Here is a 23960-nt window from a genome sequence, read left to right as displayed (position 1 = left end):
CTGCCACTGGCCCTCCCTTTACCCCATGGTGGCCCCAAGGCCCGCCCTCTCACTGCTATTGGCTGTCCTGGCCTGCACGGGGCCTGCACGCCCCTCGCCCCCCCTGCTGCTCCGGCCCCGGGAGAGAGAGAGGGACTCTGGTGGCGTCAACATCGCTGTGGTCCACTCGGGCTCCTCCCTGCTCCCGGAGACGGCGGTGGTGGGAGGTGCGGGGGTTGGTGAGCCGGGGTCAGGGCCGGGGTCAGGACCGGGGTCAGGGCCGGGGCCGGGGCCGGGGCCGGGAAACGGTCCGGGAGGAGGAGGAGGAGGAAAGGGAGTAACAGATTCAGCTTTTCTGGAAGGAGCGGCTGCGATGGCCTCGTTTTCCTCCTCCTCCTCGTCATCCCTGTCGCTGGCTGCGCTCGTGGGGGAGACGGTGATGACGCCGTCGGGACAGGCCAACGTCATCTACCTGACTGTGAATGAGAGCAGCCCAGGCAGCCTGCTTCTGCAGCTGTGTGAGCTGCTAGCCACCACGCCACTGCAGGTAGACTGCATACAACTTACACCTGTCCAAGATCTCACTGCTACATTTATTCAGTGTTTGTAAAAGATGACAAAGATCAACATTAAAAACTCTAAAATGTGCCAAACCACAAAAAAAAGACAATGAATAATGAACAGTAACCATCCCAATAATGTGCGTAATGCATTGACTGTATATAAAAATGGACGAAGCCAAAACAACATTTCTCCCCAAAGATGGTTTCTGTCATTTTAAGCAGCTCGTCATGCTGATGTACGTTCAGCTGTTCGGTTGTATTTAGTTATTTGATGCTATAAAAAGGGGGTGAAACATGATGATTGACAGCTAAGCCCTGCTCGTGAAATGAGCTGGCAGGATCTCCATAACCACGGCTCCAGCCCTGATCACTGCTGCAGACTCTGGCTCTTAATATGTCATCAGCACAGTATGGCAGCGCTCATATCCATTATATGCTGGCTTCCTTTTTGCACAGTGAGAGGAAGTGGAGATGTGTCACCCATCGTTATATATGACTACACGAAAGTCACAGTTTGGTATGTACCTCTGTGTCAGGGTCACGATTCGGTGCATGTTCCGTACAGAAGGAGAATAAAACAACATTTTTGTCATTTATTTTGAAGAAATGAAGACGTGCCGTTAATCTTAAGGCACTAAAGCTCACACTGTCAATAAGAAAAAGTAAATTACAAATGGCAGTCTGCCATTGTAACCCAAGAGGCTGCCTGAACGCTGTCGTAGTCTCGTTTCACTAATCGAGACTTTCAGGTTATGATGTTTAAATAACGCCGCACGTTTGAAGTGTTTTCACAGACACACCCAGCTTCAGTTGAACAGCATTTTTATCCAGTCCCCTTAATTATTGCTCGTTGTTTTTTGGATGGCATCGACGCTACGTCAGCTTGACTGACTGGGCCAAGCAAAACAGCATGTTAGTGCTTACTGAACTCACTGAACAAACCTTTCACGTTAAGCTCACTCTAGTGCATTCTCCTTCGTCACTGGTCCTCGGGCCTGCATGTTTTAGATGTTTACCTGCTCCAACACACCTGATTCAAATGATCACCTCGTCACCTAGCTCTGGTAACGACCCATTCATTTGAATCTGGTGTGGAAACATCTAAAGCGTGCAGGGCGGTGACCTGAGGACCAGAAATGAAGAGCACTGCTCTAGAGATTCAGCATATTGTTGTTGCCAAGGTTTGCTTTTTTTTTGTTAATTCAGCTGTTTTACCAAAAATGCAATCTGTCTTTTATTTATTCATGTTCATGTTCATTGTCCTGTTTGTTCATCTTTTCACTCATTCATTCACTCATTCATCGTATGAGAGGAGCAGATCTGAGCCTCAGCTGTGAGAGCTGCATGTGATGCTGACAGAGGTAACTGAACGCACCACTGTTCATTCATTCACTCCTTCATTTATTTCTTCATTCATTCTTATAGGATGCATTTACATTATGTATGTATCTGTTTATATGGCCTGTATGTAGCTGTGTATTTGTTTCCATAGCAGAACATCATAACTGAACCTCTAAGATCATGTTTGATATTAACTCTTTAAAGTTACACTTGCAATCTTATTTCCAGGTCCTGTCTATTTGCATATCAAATGCTTCCCTGCGAGAATTGAGCTGTCAGCTACACTTAACTTCAATTTGCTTCCCCTGAATTGCAACAGGAAAACAAGCGTTAAGTCATCAAGCCGGCCTCAAATCACGATCGCTCCGCCTCGTGTCATTACAGAAAAGTAATGGCAATTGCCAGAACTGCGCGCGTTTATCCGTAATGTATCACCGCCGCTGACGGATCTTTCTCGAAAAGTAATCACGTCAAAATTACCAAAAACATTCATCCGAAACTCTGCTCGTTTGCGGCAGTAGTTCAGCATGTTTCCAGCATGTTAGTGAGCCCGTGTAGGAGCTGAGGTGGCCCGTAAGCCAGGAGCTTATCTGTTGTTTCTGTGGTGTAAAGCAGCTTAAGCTGTACAGCTACAACACACACTCTTCTCCTGACAGGATGCCAGTCCACTGCAGGGACTTAACTCCGATTTTATCTCTGTGAACATTGATTGGCAATCAAAGCGGCCCAACAGTCCCGTTTGGTAAAAGCCTCCAACGGTTGTTTCATTACTCCATTAAACTCTTTAGAAAGAGTTTCTTCAGATATTTGTTAGTAGTGTAAGAAAATAAAGTCTTTTACTAGAGTGAGATGTTATCTGAAAAGCTGTGAGCAGCACGTGAACATACACATCGTCCCAGGACATTTTGCTCGCTTGTTCAGCCTTTAATTTATTCTCGTGGTGCGTGAGAATAAAAGAAACTGCAGCTTTGATGAATAACAGAAGCTTATGAAATGAGTCTGATGTAATGCCTTTTGTGTGCGCTGCTTTTGTTTCACTGTGCGACCTGGTTTTCACTCCCAGGGTTTGGTGTTTGAGGAGGAGAGACCGCCGCCGCCGAACCGCGCCCCTCTGGCGCCCATGCTGGAGTTTGTCTCCGCCCAGACGGGGGTTCCCGTGGTCGCCGTAGGGGGAGGAGCCAGCCTGGGACGAGAGCCACAGGTAAAAAAAGAAATTGGATTACTTAACGTTGCATCATCAAGCATTTTTAATTTCATTTCATTTGGATTAAAGCAAGAATATCTGCGGCTTAGAGGATGAAACACGGACTGTAAGAGATAAAGAGCCGTGTGGTTGAAGATTTACCTCCAGACCTCTGCTGACCGCTCTGAAGTGGACATGTTGTTTCAGTGGAATTACAAAAATGTTCACCTTTTGTTCTATTTCAGTGGTTATTATGGTTTGGATATGGTTTGAAATGTTCTTAACCATTATGGGGTACCCTGCGATCGATCCAATCGTGTGCATTTCTGTCAAAATTGGACATTTTGTCCCTTTTGTAGTTCTTTAAAAGTGGGCAGAAATTCATGTGTCCTTGAGTCCAGTAGTGGATGGAAACTGTTTCCTACTGGACCGAGTCCTCATGAGACTTACACTCCACTTGACAGGGCATGTTTATAATGAATAATTAATTTGAATTATAAATTATTAAGGTTTTATTTTCAAACGAGAAACAAAGGCTGGAATAATACAATTCCTTCAAAGTTAAAGCATCATTAATTAATTTTATTTGACCAATTAGGGGCAGTGGAACAATCTGCAAACACAATATTAACATATTAGGATTTCAGTTGATGTGGTGAACTTGTTAGCCTTTTTACCGATCCATCAGACACAGAGCTACAGTAGCAATAATTATATTTGTGCATTAGGCCATGTTGGTCCTTTATAGTCAAGTTCAACTGATTAAACAGCGAGATTGGACATTTAAATATTGATATTGGACCATTAATCTTTTTTCAGCCACTATTGGTCGAACTTTACAATATCGTTCTTCTAGCTCCGTCTGGGTCTTTAGATCCTAAACGCTCCTATATGTTCACCTGCTAGTTGCTAATTTTGTCTGTCAGCTTTTTGGTTTGGTCGGATCCAATATAAAAAATATCAATTAGAGCAGCTTTAAGACCAACATGGGACCTTTAGGAGGCTGGCAGCAGCAGAAAACCACTCCCAGAGCCCATCGGCAATCATCTGACAATGATTTAGCCTCTGGTGTACACAGTGAACTTCCTCATCTGTGCACAGCTCAGTTGCAAGAATAAGATGGTGGCAGGTAACGTCTCTGCAAACATCTGACACATTTCTACAATATGTGTTATATAACATTCACATTACATGTATATGAGCTGATGTGTAGGGCTCGGTGGTGGAGTCAGAACCAAGAGAGAAGGCTGCCAAGGTGGATAGATTTAAGGAGACCTCATATCAAATTCTGGCTGTTTGTGGCAACAAAACCAGGTATTTTAAGCCAGAACCTGATCTTTTCCGAACCCGTAACCAAGTGGCTTTTGTGCCTAAACCTAGCCAGACCACGAGCACAGCACTGTCCCAACAGAGAATTGACAATTGAACCAAAAGAAACATAAAAGAAATGTAAAGTTTCAACATGTTTGTGGTTTGCAGAAACATATATTGCCAACGTTTATTCTGGCGTGTGAGTTGCCATGCACCGATCATTGTTTACAGTCTGATTAGCAACTTAAGACATGGGACTGGAGCTCGAGTTGCATTGAGATTGATTCAGATTTCAGTCAATGCACTCTGTTTACCTGCATGCAACCAAAGCTCAGTTAAGTGGGGTGGGTCATTACCACTCAGACTACAAACGGTAGAGTAGTCCTTTACTTACAGGTTCTGCTTTCATATGCAAATATCTGTTTATAGAGGTCAGTAGAAAATGAGCAGAAGTTCCTCTGAACTGCACACATTAGGTTCCCATCATAGCGTTGGCACAGACTGGGCTCCTCTTTCCAGACATTACTCTGCACAAAAGTGAACATATCAGCTCTGGATGTGACAAATGCTTTAGGCCCATGAGCAGAATTGATGTACAACAGTTGCTCTCTCTGCCACAGAGCACTAAAGCTAATAGTTTCGGTACCAGAAAATAGAGCTGAGTGAAGAATCTATATTTTATTTCAGACTGAAGTCCCTTGTAGGATATAGTCCATTTCTAAATGCTAAAGATATCAGGAAATGTGCTGCTCTGACCTCGTCTCTAAGCAGTAATGAAGAAGAGGAAAATGAATTTTTTGTCAGAATCGCTCTAGTTCTGTCACTGCTGCTAAGCTCATCAGCATCAAAACGACTGAGCAGAGGACGCGCTGGACGTTTTCTAGTGTGGCAGAAAAGATGTAACAGTAACTGCAATCAACATATTTTTACATTTCGTCAACTTTATCATTTTTGTTTTTCAAAAAAGGACTAGAACCAGAGTTCTGTGTCAAAACCCACAATCCATTTAATCAAAATGGCTGATGCGTCACCTCGTTTTTAAATGATCTGCTCGCCCCATTGTTACACACTAATTAACGGGTATCAGCGCTTCAAGTGGCTAATCTGTGTGTGACAAAAGGTAATGTTTTGCTGACAGACATTAATGATAAGTAGATCAAGCTAACAAAGCGGTTTAGCGTGACAGGTGTGATGTTCAATAAGTGGGACAATTTGTTTTAAGTGGCTCATATTGACAGTGTGATGCAGTTAATGGGGATTTCTTCATAACTGTAACTTCAGCTACACTAACAGTTGATGTAACACAGTCAGCTTGGCACTGAACTCTCACGGCATCTGAAAAATATTCATTATCAGAAGCGGCTGTGATGATGGAGGGAGTTTGCTTTGAGGTGCAGAACTACTGTTGCTCTTTAGACTCAGTGAAGTCCCTTTGATTACAGTTATACAATGTGCATCTGCCTCTACAGATTTTAGGGCTTATTTTTGGTCCCATAATCACAGAAGAAAAACTGCGAGGGATAAAAGAGTTATATCCAGAATGAGCTAGTGCCAATTACCTACTTGCCAGCCTGACTAGCAAAAAGAAAAGAAAAAGCCACAACTTTAAAAGGACTAATGGGCGAAGTATAAAACATTTATCATCTTGTTGAAATAAAATGGGAAACCTTGGTTGCTGTTATTCGTGTGGAGGCCACCTCACACCAATCATCAACTACCAAACAACGCTGCAAACCAAAGTAAACCTCCTGGCAGCAGCACTCCCAGATGTCTTTGGCCTCTCCAGAAGGATGATGCGCCCCGCTACACCACAAAAAACTGCTCAGGAATGGCCGAGGAAGCTCAAGGCATCAACCTGACCTCCTCGTTCCCAAGAACTCAATCTGATTGAGCATCTGTGGGACGTGCCAGAACAGGTCCGATCCACGGAGGCCCAACGTTGCAACCGACCGGATCCACCGCCAAAATCCTGGTGCCAGACATCACACTGCCAGAGGTCTGGTGTCCTTACCTCAATGGGTCAGATCCAAGTCAGATCCACATCCCCAGGATGGTCGATCTGGTGGGGATCAGGAGACTTTGGTGACCAGGTCAACTTTGTCAGTCTTTCGGGTCATTACCGAGTGGTTCTGTGGTGTGGCAGGGTGGATTGTCCTGCTGGGGGCGACCCACAACTGTTGTGTAAGTTGTGTAAGTCAGGACCCAGCAAAAAAAATAGCATCATAACGAGATTACCTGTTAGTCCTATGTGCATCACAAGAACCACTTTCATTCAGATTCGATCCAGGGTCACTTACACTTTATTGGGCTGGAAAACAAACTCAAAATCAAAGGGGTGTTCTGGGTAAAGATGGTTACCAGCAGTGTGCTGTGATTTGGTTGATTGCTGGTCTTTTCCACTGTGTTTGAGTCAAATGTTATGTTAAGAAACGCTCCGGTTGTTTGACCTTGCCCGTTGGGGTTTACCACAACTAATTGGCATTTTTCCCTCCAGGGCGGCTCTGCATTCGAGAAATATTTGTATAAATTAACTCTAATCGGTTCTTAATTGCCTTTGGGATGTAGAGTCGAGCTTGTTTCCTGATACACACCAAAAAATTCTATCAAGCTTGTGTCAATAGTGTTTCTACATCTGAGACTTGGGACACAACGTCAGCCAGTCGCTGTTTCTGGTGATTTTATTGTAGCTCCAACTTCCAAGGGGACAAGAAACAGTTCGTTTTATGTCTGAGCCGACACCACACTCGCTCCCAGCACGCCTCCCTGTACACTCATCTCTAACCTGCGTTAAGAACCGCAGACAAGCTTACATGATGAATCAGGCCGCTGCCGGTTTGATATTTGACCTAGTTCAGCGCAGCGTAACCCGAGGTGAGCCCCGTCGACGTGGGAAGGCAGCGTGATACTCCCTGAAGTTTTCTTCTTGATCATTAATTTAAAACACATGCTCGCTGCCGCTTTTGTTTTATGTTCAGACGGAGATGAATAATTAATTGTTAACGGCGCGGCTGGAAAGTTTGGACAGTGTCAAAAAAAGTGCAGAGGCATGCACAGTGTCATGATAAGCCCATCATTTATTTCAGTATTCATTCCAACTCTCAACCTATATGGATTATTCCACCCTGTTCCCTTTTGTTCAAGTTTTAAGAAAAAAAAAACACAAAAGAAAAAGAGCCCAAAAGAAATGAATTCCTCTTTCAAACAGTGAGCGGCTCATCTATCCAGATTAAATGTGACTGGAGCAGCAGAGAGGAAGGCGATCATTGTTTCTTTCATTGACACTGAAAGCCTCATTCAGAAGCCAAGGACTTTTTTTCTTGACAGACAGACGGCGTTATCCCTCCGAGTGTTCCCCTCTCACTAAAACTGAAGTCAGTCAGCCACCAAAGAAAAAGAGCTGAACTGAATGAGAACTAGTTCAGACTGCTACTGTATGGATACCGCCACGCTCGAAGATAAGTGGAAGTCTTACAGTATGCACCCGGCAGTCCCTGAGTCACGTTAATGACAGCTAACAGTGAATCGCGGTGTTCGGTGCCAGTGCAGAGAGTTGCGTAAGATAGAAAGGGAGAAAGAAAGTGCCCGGTCATATACAAATATATGTCATATAAGAATATTTAACACTTGTGTTCTCTCCTCGCTTCTTCGGGGCTTGTAGATATGTGCATGTAGTGTCTGAATTTCAGGCTGCAGACTGGAGTTTGCTTCCTGTCCCAGATTTTAATGTTGGCTTTTTTGTACTAACCTTAAAGCAAAACTATGGTTAATTATAGCTGCATTATATTTTTTATATCTCAGCTTCAAGCCCAGAAAAGCAATTGCTGAAATCTCAGAATGTGACAGTGAGAAATGGGTCCAGTGGAGCAACAAGCAGGACAGATAACAGTGATTGTTATCAGGCTTTCTTATGCTTCTCCATATCTTTAAAAAACTGTAGCATTTACTGTAGTTGGAGTTGATATCTACCAACCCCGAGGGCCCAACTGTGCTCACCAGTTCGATGTGTCTCTCCTTGCATTCAGGAAAGCGGCTCCATCTACCTCCAGTTCACCTGCTCCACCTCTCTCCAGCTCGAGGTCATCTTCGAGGTGCTTGAGGAGTACGACTGGACCGCCTTCTCCGTGGTGACCACCCGTCACCACGGCTACGAGGACTTCCTGGCCATGGTGGAGGGAATGACGGACGGTTCGTTCATTGGCTGGGAGAAGAAGAGCGTGGTGATCCTTAACGTGACGGACGACCCCGGCGGAGCCCGGACCAAGCGGCTACTCAAAGACAACGAAGCCCAGGTGACGAATAAACTCTGCTTACTTCTGCTTCTGTCAATTAATTTTTCTAAAAGCTAGAATATTCAGCATTTCCACAACCCATACACCCTCAAACAACGTATTTTTTCTAAGCCTGAGGCTCAGCCAAACGACATCTGTGAAGGCTCCACACGACTGGAAGGAGCAGTTGGTGAACAGAACCAATCTTTAGTGAAATAAAGACCCTTCCCTCCACTGTTACCGTGACCTCCAGCCCTCAGCTGCTAGCTTCACCTGGAAAGTTGCGACTTGTACATTAAAGGTCCCATAGAAGAGATACTGATACTCCATTGTAAAGTGGGAAGTTGTTTATATCTTTATATTCTGTCACCAGACTTCAACAGTTCAAACAGTTCAAGCTGCTTGCACAAACAACCTATACGGCCGAGTTTTGGTGGATCAGTCGGGAGGATTTTGTTCTGTACTCACAGGATCACAGACAGACTCTGATGTTACTCTCACAGCACAAAGTAATCTACAAAAAACAGCCACCCACTGGAGTGCGAGACGTGTATAATGGCAGCGCTGTGAGATTCGAACAATAATGATGAAATAAATATAAAACGTAATAATCTTTATTGGGTTAGTGTCCCGTGCCTGCGTGGGTTTTCTCCGGGTACTCCAGCTTCCTCCCACAATCCAAAGACATGCAAAAAGTTAGGTTTAATTGTTTGTCATGATTGTGAGCGTGAATGGTTGTTTGTCCCTATATGTCAGCCCTGTGATGAACTGGTGACTTACCCAGGGTGTACCCCGCCGTCGCCCAATGTCAGCTGGGATCGGCTCTAGCTAATGGAAAGGAAAGCTAATGTGGGTTGAAGTTTTAGGCACTTTTTGCATTGTCTTCGTTGGCTGTGACACAGTCGGCATCAGCCAACGAAACAGTCAATGCATGAAACTAAAAGAAATGTAAATAGAAGCTTCTCCCTTCTTGGTTTTCCTCTCTGCGCTGTTGCAGAAAGAAAAACATGCAATTTCAGTCGGGCTCTTAGAAAATAACTCGATACCAGGTTAATCTGCTTTGTCAGATCAATATATTTGAAGTGCCCTCTTTGCACCCACAGTTATGACATTTATAAGTTAACGTTTTAACCCGAGGAAAGGTTTTGAGGAGAAGTTATAAAGATTGTCCCCTTGCTCGCAGTGAAAGGCTTGTTTAGAAGAAGGTTGACTGAGGACACGCTATTCATTTACAGTGACGTCCTGAGGGACCACTCACACACAAACACCCACCCACACACACTACCACATACACCTGGGAGCTTAGTAGTGCGATTGCAGCATTTAACTGTTGCAGCTCTGCGGCGTTCATGACATTAAGACGCTTTCGTACGCCCATACGTCCGCCTAAACCTACACGTCACCGCACTTAAACATAAACAGAAAACAGCTGTTTTTTTCGAGCGGTTCTGACTTGTTAACGATAGTTTTCATAATGAGATCAATCACAGTGAAGGAGGGGGAAGGTTTACAGGTTGTTTGCAGTGGAAGAGAGCAAGAAGACTCCTTTTTGTGCACATTCTGGTTGTTTTTTTATCCAGTTGTTGTATTCGCCCGTGTCCCTGTGGCAGCTGCACCGGTTTCATACCTAAAGGCTGCTCATGGATGCACCTCATTGCTGTTTTAGCAGAAGGTTTTCCACTGCACTTACACAAAGAAGTATCCATCCCTACGAACCTATTTTAAGATGAGCATTATAAAGCTCTGGGGTGTTGATTAGCAGCCCTAAAAGTGCAGCTTTAAAGTGAAACAACCTTCGGACTTCAGACTGTACAGTGACCCACTGAGAGCAAACTTGCTCTAACCTTTAACACCTCGAAAGGTTAAAAATGAATAGACTCCTTTTCCTCATAATTGCTGTTAAACATAAAAGCTGCAGACAAACAACGTGGTCCAGCAGAAATAGACAGTGAAGGCAGAGCGGACGTTATTATCTGGCGCGACCCAGCTGTGGTCTGACACATCTGATAGAGACGAAAGGATTTTTGTGGGTGCCACAGGATCTTTTCTCTTCGTTCTCCCCGGCCTTCGGCTTTGTACGTGAACAATATCTCCTCCGTCTCTCTGCTTTCACATGTCTCTCTTTCACACTGTTCCCCTTTTGATTCGTATTCATTCCTTGCTCTCATCATTTTACGGCTGTCAGCCTAAATGACCTTTGTCAAAAATGAAGTCCATGAAAGGGAGAAAGAAAGAAAGAGGGGGGAGAATGGACCAAAAGGAAAAAAAAAAAAAAAAGAGGCCCAGAGTGAACATGATGTAATGTAATGAACGTGATATGAAATGTTGAACAGTGAGAAGACTGAATGGGCTGTGCTGGGCTTTAGATGTGGAGGTGTAGCTGCACAGACAGGAGTCTTTCAGCATCATTGATGAGCCAGTCCCAGGACTCCAGGACAGTTAATGGAGCCACGATTAATATTATTATTTACACCTGTGCTTGAAAAAAGCTTTACTGCCAGCGGCCATGCTTTTCTGTCTCCGTCAGATAAAGGGCAAATGGTATTGTCCATCACCACAGCTGAATACGACATATCGGATAGTCAAAGCTAACTGAAGCTCACGTCATATTAATATAATTCAAAGACTATTAAAGTTAAAGTTAGAGTCAGTAGGATTTGTCCCAGCTGTTCCTGAACGCACCACAAAGATAGTTGATTGTTGAGTCTCATTCCCAGGACGTCAAATAGCCACATGTTGGGTTGGTAAAGCGTCCCGAGCAGCAACAAAGAGAGAAAATACGCAGATACGAGACACTAACACGCCTTTTCTCCCCATTCCAGCCTCCCTCTCTGTCTGTTTACGTCCTCTTACGTCTTTGTTTCGTCTTGCTGCGTCTGCCGTGCGTGACGGGGTTACTTCATCTACCTAAGTACAGTTGCAAAGTATTTGAGCTTCGTTACGTCCCACCTCTGACAACAGCTGATGACGTATGAGGATCTTGAAGGGTTGTCAAGGGGGTACTCGAAATGGGATTGAGCCTGAGTCTTTTTCAAAATCTGTTTTAAGTGTGAGTGTTTTAATTGGTAATGCCATTTGTACACAGTATATAGGCTACAGTTCGGACACAGAGTACTGAAGAGAGAGAGAGAGAGAGGCTGCCTCGAATCCATAGTCAGCTGCAGGTGTCAGATTTTATGTTTCAAACACACTGATTGTTGTCAAAGGTACACCATGTACTGGAAATGTCAGCCGGTACTTTAAAACTACCTCAATATGCCGATGCTAACACTCATTTGTCAGCTGAGAACTGCTGCGGCTGCTGAACTGTTATTTAATGTTCCCCACTTCCACATCAGCGACTGTAAACAACAGGAAGTCATGCGCAGGACAAGTTTGTGGACGGTCTCCAAAAATGCATTTTTTTTTTTCTTGGGCTTTTTTCAATGAAACGTTGCCCGATGGGGGTCGAGGTCAGTGACATCTATCTGAATTTGGCATTTTTAACAACAATATATGAGCTTGTCCTTGAAAAGAAATAGCTTATTGCACCTGGGCTTCCTGCCTTTAAGGACAGGCATGCCTTGGGATCCGCCCGAGTCAGGGTTGGAGTAGGTTTCATTTCTGTCTCTGCACTCGATCCTTGGGTGATCGGGAAAATCAATCTGGTCCGCTGCTGTGTCATAAAACACGTTCCAGTGCTTCTCAGTCTGCTTCGGAGGTGCAGAGATCAATGAAGTGGCAGGCACCGGTGAGGAAGTATCAGAGCATCCAGCGCAAGAGTCTGTTATCGTATCAGCATCCCGCCTTACTGGAAATCTGTTGGCGATCGGACGCACCGGCTGATTGTGCTGCTTTAAAACTGCATCGGGCCACCACCCGTGTATTTAATCATTGTAAAGAGACTCTTTTGGCGGCTGTCGTTACACTGGTTCCCTGCACAGTCTCAGTAAAAGCTTGTTGTGTGTCTGCTAACACTCGTCAAACTGTTTATTTTACGGGATAACAAGCACAGACTTGTATATCACATTCTGTTTTATCGTGCGTGCTAAAATCAATAAAAAATGACAGCGTTGTTGTGTTTGCCTCGTCCTAATAACAGGAATAGGACAGAACATTACTTTATCTGTACAAATAAAAATAAACGGCGTGACACCTGCCAGACTCCATCTCATTTCGAAAAAGCCTAAGTGCAGCTACTGGATGGACATTTTTCAAAGAACATTTTGTCAGATTAAATGAAAAATGCATCTTCAGTTTTGGATCCAAGGGAACCAAGAGATGCTGCGGAGCAGTTAAACTGACAGGTGATGTAGCTCTACCAACAGAATCACTGATGTTTCCTCTGATAGAGATTGAGAGGAACCGTCATTTTGTTTTACTAAACACGTCTTTCCACTTTTTTCTTGTTCCTCACGTCTTTTCCTTGTGTTTTTTTTCCTTTGGTTTTTCATCTTGTGAGTCGAGTTCAAGATGGAAACGTTACTGTTATCCTCCAAATTGAAGTATACAGATGGAGAAGCACTTTCCAGACTTATGTGAAGAACTATAATGGAGATGATTAAAGGTATAATACGTAGAATTTCCACAGTAAAATGTCTACAGACGACGAGACTTTGTTATACATTTTGTTGTGTACTTACGCTTATATTATCCTAAACATTAACGATGTCAAACCCAGAGAAATCTGTCATTTTAGTCAGGGAACAGCGTTTCCGTTGGTTTCTGGTGGCTATGATTTACTGTGATAATACCAGATGATATGTGAGAGGGTGAGAAAGGATGTCGACAAACGTGATGTGAATAAAGCTGTAATACATCACCTCATTAACCTGAGTTAATGCGAGGTAGATTTTCATCTGCAATAGTGGTTTTGTTTAACACCTAACCTGATGTGCCGGATGGTTTTACACACAGAACCATCAGGAAAAGGCAAACACACAGGTCATCTGTCTGTTACCGTCCTGCACGGGCTAACTTCAACCAATCAGATCAACAGTTGGGGAGCGCTGCTAACAGTAAATCACACAAAGTTAAACTCAGTGAGAAGAGAGAGACGAGCGAAACCATCTTTTTTTCATTGAGAAAAGTCCCCAGCGCCGTTCTTTGCCCTCCTTTCATTGAGATATCCGCTCTAGCTCTGATATAGCCTCGCTGATGCTGTAGCAGCACACGCTAACCGGCCACCATTGTTGTTTTTCAAACCAATAGTCGCCTCTCTCGCCAGTTGTCCCTCGTGAGACGCTGATCGGTTACACCGCTGTGTTTTTGGCCACGGGCACACAGCTTGAAGCCTGGCGATAAGGACATTTGAGATCACATAATCACATGAGCTCGCTAATCCAGCTCCCCCACCAGGTGAAGAGAAAGTGCAGCCGCAGAAATTACACCACGTTTAAGACGGATAAGATGCAACCTGCTGTTTTTGGGTCCCGTCGAGCCCGGTTGTTTTATATTCTTGACGGTGGGAGAAAACTTTTATCCACACGCTCGGGTTGTGTTTGCTCCTCAGGTTGCAGGACTGCACATCTGCTGCCAGCGACCTCCGCAGTGAATTATCCCACCATTGTACTATGATACCGCTTGTTTTTTTTTTTTCATCACTGTGTAGCTTACACCTCGTCATTGTTTCAGTCTAGAGGGGTTGCATGCCAATTTTTCTGCATAATCCTCCCATGATGCTCAGGCCTTTGATGAAAAACACAGGATAGTGTCTCATAATGTATCTATAGAGGCATAATATTGTCGGTTTAGTGCTGAATGACATTTGTGAATTGGACAAGCTTTGCACAGAAGAGCGTATGCTAAAATCCCCTCTTCACACACACACGAGCACACTCTTGATGTAGGAATCATTGATTAAATTTGGTTCAGCCTCGGCCGCTCTGTGATGTGACTATAATTCAGACGGAGGGAACGGTTTCCCGCCGAGACTCTTCTCTGCTGCTCTCCCCATCTCGCCATCTCTGCTTCCCTCTCATCGTCTCTTTCTTCTTCCCCTGTTCCCTCTCTCATCATACATTAGCATGTCTCACAAGCAGCGTCTGGATGCGAACAATCTGTGTTTCATTTACACCTGAAATTAAAATTACCTTTCAGCGTACGCCCCCCCCCCCCAAAGACCTCCTCTAGCCCCCTCGCAAAACATATACATGTCTGGCTGACCTGACAGCTCTCTGTCCCAGCTCATGCAGAATTATTAATCTTACGTGTCTTTTATGCATAATGTTGGAGTCACCGGGGAGGCCGTAGTGCTGCATGGGCCATTTATTTTACTTCAAAGCACTGCCGCCGCCAATTAGCATACGGCAGGCGTCAGCTGATGATTCGTATCTCAGTGTTGCAACTGGTAAGCAAGATAGCAGGCGTGCTGTGTTTCTTCTACATGTCTGAATGACTTGAGTTTATCATCACAGCAGAACAAATGTGTGATGGATCAAGCAGCGCAGAGACTACTTTATGTAATGCTCTCTTTTATGTTTTCATTCAGACTTTGATATTAACGTCTAGTTGATAAGCAGCAATAATGAACTGATATGTTATCACTTTGTAAAGCAAATACGTTCGCAAGCAAGCGGTTGCTTATTTACACATCCAACAGACGCGGCGCAACATTAGCATTAACTCAGAGGCGTGTTTCTGGTCACATGGTGCATTTAGGCCCAATACCTTAGTTCTGTTTTGGATTCCACCGCCTCAGAAACATTTCTCTGAACTGCTCATACATTCACCAGCAGATCGCTCACTTTGTCTGTCCGTCTTGTTTGGTCCTGAGCAGGTAGCGTCAACACGTTCTCACTCCCGACCAGTCAGCTCGGTCAGCGGCCTTACCCCCAAATTCCCCCAGATCCGTGTTCGGTCCGTGTCCGATCCGCCACGGCAGTGAAGCTGATAGGCTTCACTCTTGTCTATGTGTTTACTTCCACTGGCTCCGCTGCGTTGCGTATCTACTCCTTTGCAGCTCCGGCAGTCCGGACCCTTCCGTAGCAGATACGTAAGACCTCTATTTCTGCCAGATGCCGGAGCACGGCGCAATAATTCAGCCAAAATCACCCTTTATTGACTATTAGTTATATTGTATGTTTTGCAGTCTTTACTGTGAGTTAGACGGATAAAAACATCCAAGATCCTTATTACTGATAACTGTCAAGGGTTAAAAAGGATGGCGCTCCATTGGGAAATTGAATGTCTTCTTATTTAAAAACATGCAAACAAATAAAGATCTAATCCTAGTCCTTAATTAAATGATGGGTTTCTCAACTTCCATCATTTCAACCTGGATGTTGACTCGATTAAGCTCTGTCACGATAAAATATGAAGACTCGCGAGGATCTAAATGAAATGTTTTCTCCCTAAATGAGATGTCCGACGTTTGAGAAATGAGACACCTGCACTGACGAAGTGATTGATGGCATGAAATTATAACAAATCACTCCCGTTTCAGAGGAAAGCAGGGCTTCCTCTGCCTCTGGATGAGAGGAGGGGAATACTTTGACAGACTGCATCCGCTTTATTTCACAGAGTGACAAACTTCAAGCCAAACAAATACCATCACTATATGCCAAAAAGGTCTAAATATACCCTGACTGCTCAGAGGATGTGGCTGACAGGGATCGAGCGTTCGCTTGGACCTCACGCCGACCCCGATTCCATCTGCTGTCGGCTGAGTGGGAGGCATCGGCGTCATCTCGCCGTCCCCTCTGACGCGAGTAACGGCCAGTGAATGTGCAAGCGTGAGACAGGATCCTCACACCGCACGTCTGCTGCCATCAGAGCGCTGTTAGCGAGGCATTTCACGTTGTCGGTTTTTGACAAATTTCAGTTTTATAACCTCTGCAATTGTCTTACAAACTGTGGCGCAAATTTTCCCTCAAGTGCTTCCTCTGAGTAATCATCTGAAGTACCCTCAGCAGCAAGCACACACACACACACACACACACACACACACACACACACACACTGCAGCCTCCTTCCTCCTCTCTCAGCCTCTTCTGGATCCATGTTTTTTAACTCACTTTGTCTTTTTAATCTAACTCCCCCCCACACACACACACATTCAATCCCCCCACTTTAATAATGTATGAAGGGGAAATGCACACGGTCCAAGAGGCACCATTTTTCAAGTGCAGCTGCCTGTGTCGAAATAAAAAAAAAGAAGAAATAATCATTAATTTATAAGTGCACCAAGTGTTTTGATGTATAAATGAATATAATCCATAATTGTAAAAAAATCATGGAAGAACATTACGTGACCATACAACAAGGACCGGGGAGGCTGAAAAATGAGATTGATATTCACTTTTTTGCCTCTTTTGTCCTCCGCATCCATCCTTCCTTTTCTTTTCCTGTAATCATCCTCGCTCCATCGCTTCTTCTCTTTCCCTCCCCGTCCTTCCTCCTTTTCTTTTGCATCTTTCCTTCAACACCTCCTCTCCTCACTCTCCTCTTTCTAATCTTGTCTTATTTCTGCCGTCTCTCTTTTGTCTTCCTGCTCCACTTTCCCTTCATTTCCAACTCTCTGTGCTGTTCTTCCGTTACATCCATTATTTTCTAATTAAATCTTTCTCTTCGACATCTCAATCAATCGTTTATGTCTCTTTCATTTTATTGTTTCCTGTCTTTCTTTTGATTGATCCCAAATCCATCTTGTCTATTCCTTCTTTTCCTTCTCCTGCTTTCCTCTTTCTTACTTGCTTAATTTTCTCCTGATTGCTTCCCTCCCTCCACCCCTCTTCCCCTGCAGGTCCGTCTGCTGTACTGCTCCCTGGAGGAGGCCGAGCTGGTTTTCAAGGCAGCCTGGGCGGCGGGTCAGGCCGGGCCCAGTCACATGTGGTTCGCCGTGGGACCGGCCCTGTCCGGCCTGGGCCTGGAGGGGCTGCCCAAGGCCTTGTTCGCCATCCGGCCGCAGGGCTGGAGGGACGAGCCACGACGGTATGAACAATTTCTTTTATTTATGCAACCAAGTATCACAAACCACGATTCGCCTGGAGAGGGGCGCTTCAAGAAGTGATGCTCGAGGGGGAACTACAGCCTCAAACTTACGAGCGTAAGGCAACCGTTGTATTTAGGAGTGAGAAGGAGCTGGCCAGGCCCAACTACCAGCGTTTGTATCTAAGTAAGTGAACCTTGAGTTTGCAAACATCAGCCGGACTCCTCAAGGCTGCAGCAACAAAACCCCTCAGTGTCCTAAACTGATCAGGGTTGTTTTCTATTGACTAGAAAGTCTTTTTTTCCCCCCTGAAACGAAGCCAGTAGTATTTATTCCATCAAAAAATAACATAGCCTTGCTTTAAAGTTAATGGCCTTTTCACTCTTTTACAACAGCACCTGCTCTCATAACGTTCGCAGCTGTGTTCATTGAACCCGCAGTGCTCGTCTCTCTGAAACCTGCAGATATGCAGTCAGGGAATCTTTGTTTTTCTCATGTAAAATGTAAAAAAATAACAGTCCCACTTTGACCGATGCTCAAGTTTACAGGATGCCGTGTGATTATTCTAACTGTAAACCCGTCCGTGTCCTGTGTTGTAGTTTCTTCTCTCTCAGTTGAATTGACTTCTGCAGTGCCGGGCCCTAAAGCTGCAGAGAATCCAACCTTATGATTTTAAAAATACATGAGCATCAGAGAGAAAACACACATTCTGTATTTCATCCCTATAAGACACACACTGTTCACCTCCTGTGTGGCTTTCCTGCAGAGAGACACAGTAACTTTTACGACCACCTGCTCTCTCCGTGATGTATGCCCTGCTGCAGGGATGACCTGATTTCACCGCGGGATCATTAAATTTTCATCTAATCTAATCTAAGTAGACTGACCGCGTGAATCCAGGTGAAAGGTAGAATCATTTATTGATTTTTACTGTTATATCCAGCCCAGTCATGACAGAAAACAGAGGGAGGCAGGTTAGAAGATACTTTTGTTCAATAATGCAGGTTGAAGACGAACATTTTGTTCTTGAGATGTTGTTGAATTTTATTCCAGCAGAAATCCAAACCAGTAGAGGGATTTTTAGGGGTGTTTTTGTACTCCCAAGTTTTCAGTTATTACACAAAAAAGTGGTACAATCAATCAAACTATTCACTTCAGGATATGAGGTTTTTTTTACATCATCCCCAGTTCCTCTCTGTGCTTAATGAAACCATCGCTGTCCACCGGCCATCATGCAGTCGTTGAGGTGCAGCATGAAGAAGGCATCTGGTTTCTGTGCTTGTGAAATTAGCGTCCATGCTCTACAAGGAAAGCCCAAATAAAGCAGCACACTTGTCACTACCATGCAGAGCGTCACGGTTCATTGTGAAGCACAGATGGACTCCGGGGGTGGACAGTTAAAGGGATGTGACCGGTGCAGATGGGTCCCTCGTCACCAAATGAATGAAGTCTAGCCTTTCATGGAAATGTCAAAATTAAAAGCAATAATTTTGCAGGAAGTTGAATTGGTTTTTTTGCCTTTTCAATAACAGAGCGAATGTGCTCAATGGGAGATGAAACACTTTTATGAATAACGTTTGATGGAGCGAACATTTTACTCACAGTCGTGTCGAGCTGAAGCTGAATCGTCTGCCGCCGTCTCCCCAGATATTCCCCATTAAACTCCCAGTCCCAGATTAATTCCCACTGAACACAGACTGGTTTTTGGCTCTTCGTCTTGGTCATATGGTATTTTCCAACTTGAGTTGATGAAGGATCGCCTGAACGCACCATTACGCAATTGACAAGTGCACAGTGATTATTGGATACTGAGGACAGGACAGCTGTGTCCTCCAAATTCCTACAATTAAGTATTTCAATGAGTCTGGCGTAGTAATCCCGGCCTCCCCTTATGCCATTTTCCAAACAGAATTAGCATGTATGTACATGCAGGTTTTGTAAATGTAAAATTAGCAGCATCACGTCTCTGCTGCTGCTGACTGATACTCCTGAGAGCCGTATTATACACTAAAAAACTGTTTTTAATGTGGACGAGTGGTTTTTATTAACACATTAGAGAAACGGCACGCTCACTGTGTCGGGAGGAAAGTCTTACTCCGCTGCACCGCTATCAGCTTTTTTTAAAGTCACACGTGAAATTAAATTAAACTAATCAGAGCATGCAAGAGAACATTTTTTATTTATATCTCAACTTCATTACTTCTCTCTCTCCTGGACAGCAGCGTCACCTCATCAGAACAAGCACTGTACCAGCGATATCACAACTTTTAAAAATGGTAGCAACATGTGTGAAGCTGTGAACGCCCTGCTTCCTCTCCTGAAGACGCCACGACTGTGAATTAATTCCCCGTGAAGACGACAGAATTTGAACCTTTGAACCCCCCCTCAGCAGTCCTGCTTCACTTCTTGTCTTGTCCTGTTGGCTTGTTTGAAGTGGTAATGCACTGAATTATGAAAGCAGGACTCCATTGAAATGCTTTATGATATGAGATCATTAGACAGGGTTTCCTGCCCGGCAGCAGCCGGCCTTCTTATCAGGACTACAGCAAGAAACATACTGATGATCCTAAATGTGTATTTTTACATAATTAATCTTAGCGACATATATAATTAGATGTGAGAAGTGTTTGGTGTTGTTTTTATGCGGTGAATAACAAATCACTGTCGACTTTTACTGCCACATTAAGAAGCGCTGCCTTTTAAATGGTCTCTTGCTTGTGCGAAAGCTTCCTGCAGATCAAAGCCTGATCTATTATTAAATTGTTCGGAGACAGACAGCAAGAGAGTCTGCTAATATTTATTTATTGGATATGGAAGATGCTTCACTCATAAATACATCTTGAAACTGGATGTTCAGTGTTGTACTGAAGCTGTGCTCGCATTAGTTTACTGGCAACAGCTGCTTTATTTATGATTCACCATCAAGGAATCATTTATCAGCTTTGCAGTAACGTCCAATCATATAAATACAGGTGTGCAAGGTGGCCTTTATAACCTCATATACGCACTCGCTATAGTTAGCTAGTTATGTTATTTATTGTCCTATGCACAAAATATATGACACTAAAGCTCACTGGAGTTCATTCATTCAGGTTCATAATAAACTTTAAGTAGTTTTCTGCCCCTTGTGATCAGAAATATAATCCTGATGCTCAATTATAAGGCTGTTCTGCAAGAAGGTATCATAAATATATCTTAAAGATATTAAAAATACAACTTCCTGTTTAAGCTCCGTCCATTCAGGAATGGACACGGATACAGATACGTGGTTGGTTGAGCAGATACAAGTACACTTTACATATACAAGTATTTTATAGTCATCCAATCCCTGGGCTTTAAATATTAAATCTTCAATCTGACCCAAACAATTAGTCTCTAATAGATATTATGTACTCAGACTGACAGACTGTCTCCTATTAGAGTGTTTTTACATGCGACCTGATGATCACAAAGTGTTTTTTTTGTTTCGATTCCCGTAAGAATCCTAACACATGTATAGATATGTAAAGAGCAACCTTATTTGGACATCTGGGCTCAATCCCATTTCCAGTTTTTACCCCTAACCCTTTGTTTTTGATAGGGTGAAGTGTCAGGGCTTCATGGTCCAAATGGAAGACGGCATATTGGAAATTTGCGGTCATGTCTGTTCACATAAACGCCATCGACGACTACTGATGAGGGTTTAAATACTCCCTGTTCAGGATGTGGCCTTCAGAATCCGTCTGGCGCTACAGTGTTGTAACTTGTAATGCTTAGAGCTAATTCCTCGGTCAAGCGTCAATAAATGTTTCAGCGTAAGACATCCAAATCTCCTGAACCTTCTTCCTGAACAACCTGATCAGCTCTTAAGAAGTCCTTCACATTTCCATACACTTTTGAAGTCTCTGCTTTACTCTTTAAACCTTCACTAGGTCGATCGAAACCTAGATGGTTCCTGGATGTATAGGTAACCATCCTGCTAGCTAACAAGATACAACATGTTTCAGGGGCTTAGTTAAGTTAACACGTCCTGCTCTGTTCCCTCCACTGGACCACACAGACATCAAGTCACTAACTCCCAGCAAGACATCAGACAAATGTATTTCCCAGAATCGTTGAGTATCCCTTTAATACCCAGAAATCCTCTCAGCACACTGAACTCAGCCGGTCTGGATTTACACAAAAGCAAAGACGAGAGGAAAAAGATCCGGTTCTGATGAGTCCAATTTTGAGCTGATGATCAGACAGTTTGGATTCTGCTCTTTAGTCCGATTCATCGCTTTTCTCCTCTGAGCAGAGGAGCGCTCACACCCACCACCAGGACCTCATTTGTAGAAATTGGGCAATTCTACAGTGTTTCAGTCAGTGGAGATGTAATTACTTTTCATTTTGTTGAAGTCACACATAATTTAAACTGCTGAGATGAGAGTTATTCTAAATTTTGCCCAATTCAGCGTTAAGGTATCGAGGAGAGGACTTCTTTCATTTTTCTACCTAAGTTCAGAGCTGTTAACTTTTAGCCCTGTTGCATTTCCATTGTCAGTGGGTATGCACTTATTCAAGCAGTGAGGAGCCCTGACAGTCTCTCTCTTTCCTGAATTTTTCCTGGACCTCAGCAGTGTCAGAAAAGACCTTTTGAAAATGTCCCCACTGTCTCCGTCTCACATTGTTCTTTTTCCCCTAATCCTGCAGGCGCATTGCCAAAGGTGTCTCTGTGCTCACCCACGGGGCGATGGCACTGCGGAGGGACCAGGGGGCCACCAGCCGGTCGCAGTACGCCGGCAACTGCCAAAGCGACGGCAACCAGACCCACAGAGTGCCAGACAGAATCAGGTGAGAGGGAGGGGAAGAGGAGGCGACGGAGGGTGACTTTGAATTTTCGATGTCATTCACACCGGCTTCAAACACAACGGCAGAGCGAGCGAGCAAACAGTGAACAGCATGGAAAAGTAAACAGCGGCAGGCAGCTTTTAATGAAGCTTCCACATTCAGAGCAAATCCAGAGAGCTGAGTCATCCTGGTTTGCTTCTGTAGTGATGTTATACAGGTGAGAGTCCACATGGTGGCTGCTGACGGAGGCTCGGATTTCTGTGTGTTCCCGGTCTCGTACTCGCTGATGCTGTTGGATTTAGAGGATTGATTTCTGTTTACAATATGAGGTTGCTTTGGCTTTACATATCGGACTTCTACATATTTCATAATACGAGACCATGACACGGAGAGTTTATTGATTCTGCAAACTCAGCAGCGCTGTTCAGGGTCACATTCAGCACAAAACGCACGCCAACACTGTGGTGCATTCATGTCCTGTAGGAAAGGACTGGTGCTAGTTGCAGATGTCTGAACAATGTATTTTGCAGGGTTATTGTTTAAACATCACTTCTCTGTTGGCATGCGTTGGTTTTCTGGTTTTAGGGGCACCCCTGTGACCGACGTGATGTGCATTTGTTCCTGAAACTGTGAGTCATGGTATCCAGTCTCTGGAGCTGTGTGATTCATCTTTTCCCACAGCTTTGTGTTAAAAAGCAAGCAGAACTCGCAATAAAGCACAACACTGAACCGCAATTCTTGTAGAAAAGGCACCCAAGTATCGTGATAGTATTGAACTGTAAGATACTATTTGAATTAATAAATCAAAGTGTCTAGTTTTGTGCATGAATCCACCATTTTTTGGCTTCTTCATGTGCTGACAACTACAAAATTGTGCGTAATGAACTGTGGTTTACTCAGAATCAGAAAGGAAAATGCTTATTGTGTCCAAAATCAGAGGTGTCATTATTTTGTCTGCGCGATGATGCATGTTAAAATGTGTTTCATGAGGCGGAGCCTGAATAGAGACAGAGCAAACATTTAACCACACATTGTTGCAGGCACTTCATTTAACCTCCAGACAGTTTTCTATCTGTGTCACTGTTACGAACCGTGTGTAGCACCACCGATACGTCCAATTTACATTTTAGACGATTTGCCCGTTTACCCCCGAGGGACTTCAGATAGGTGGAGGGGACGCTGAGCAGAGGAGCAGCACAGCAGAAGAAGTTTCGACTGCATGCTTGATTGACTGCTGCTGCTCTTTGGCACAACCCCCTCTGGGAACTGTTTGGAGAAGTCAGGTTTCTCTCTCTTCTCAGCTGTCAGGGTTACAGGAGCTGTCTGGGAACCTGCTGCTAGACCGGCTCTGGAGGATTGTGTTCACATTTCTTTTCTCGTGCCGTTGTTACTGAATAACACTCGCTAATGAATTATCTGCAGGACGGGATGCAGAATGTATTCGTACATTGTGTTCCATTGTGTCGACGTTCAGGAAAAACCTCTGTGTCAGGAGACCGAAGCACAAGTGAGTGAGAAACCCTTTTTTCCTGACGTCAAAATGCCCTTGAGCAAGGCACTGGATCCCTCACTGCTTCCTGTGAACAGCGAGGACTGCA

At 44.2% G+C, this 23960-nt stretch overlaps 1 protein-coding gene across 3 annotated transcripts in view; it reads left to right on the top strand.

Moving 5' to 3' along the window:
• The first annotated feature begins 312 nt into the window (after positions 1-312).
• Positions 313-23960, top strand: part of grin2da (glutamate receptor, ionotropic, N-methyl D-aspartate 2D, a) — a 130742-nt gene continuing 107094 nt past the window's right edge. Inside the window, exons 1-6 of one of the 3 annotated variants that reach the window (XM_084379501.1) lie at positions 439-526; positions 1861-1903; positions 2947-3084; positions 8400-8666; positions 17368-17555; positions 22225-22365. In XM_084379501.1, coding sequence (XP_084235627.1) covers positions 1892-1903; positions 2947-3084; positions 8400-8666; positions 17368-17555; positions 22225-22365 — 746 coding nt within the window. In that variant the 5' untranslated portion in view covers positions 439-526; positions 1861-1891. Of the gene's footprint in view, positions 527-1854; positions 1904-2946; positions 3085-8399; positions 8667-17367; positions 17556-22224; positions 22366-23960 lie in introns of all 3 variants that reach the window. The other 2 variants (XM_084379500.1, XM_084379499.1) reach the window with 2 other exon arrangements.

Source organism: Pagrus pagrus, assembly GCF_965226575.1.
Source record: "Pagrus pagrus genome assembly, chromosome: 17".
Classification (NCBI taxonomy): Eukaryota; Metazoa; Chordata; class Actinopteri; order Spariformes; family Sparidae; genus Pagrus; species Pagrus pagrus.
The sequence above is the reverse complement of the archived record's forward strand: the minus strand, read 5'-3'. Positions and strand labels throughout refer to the sequence as shown.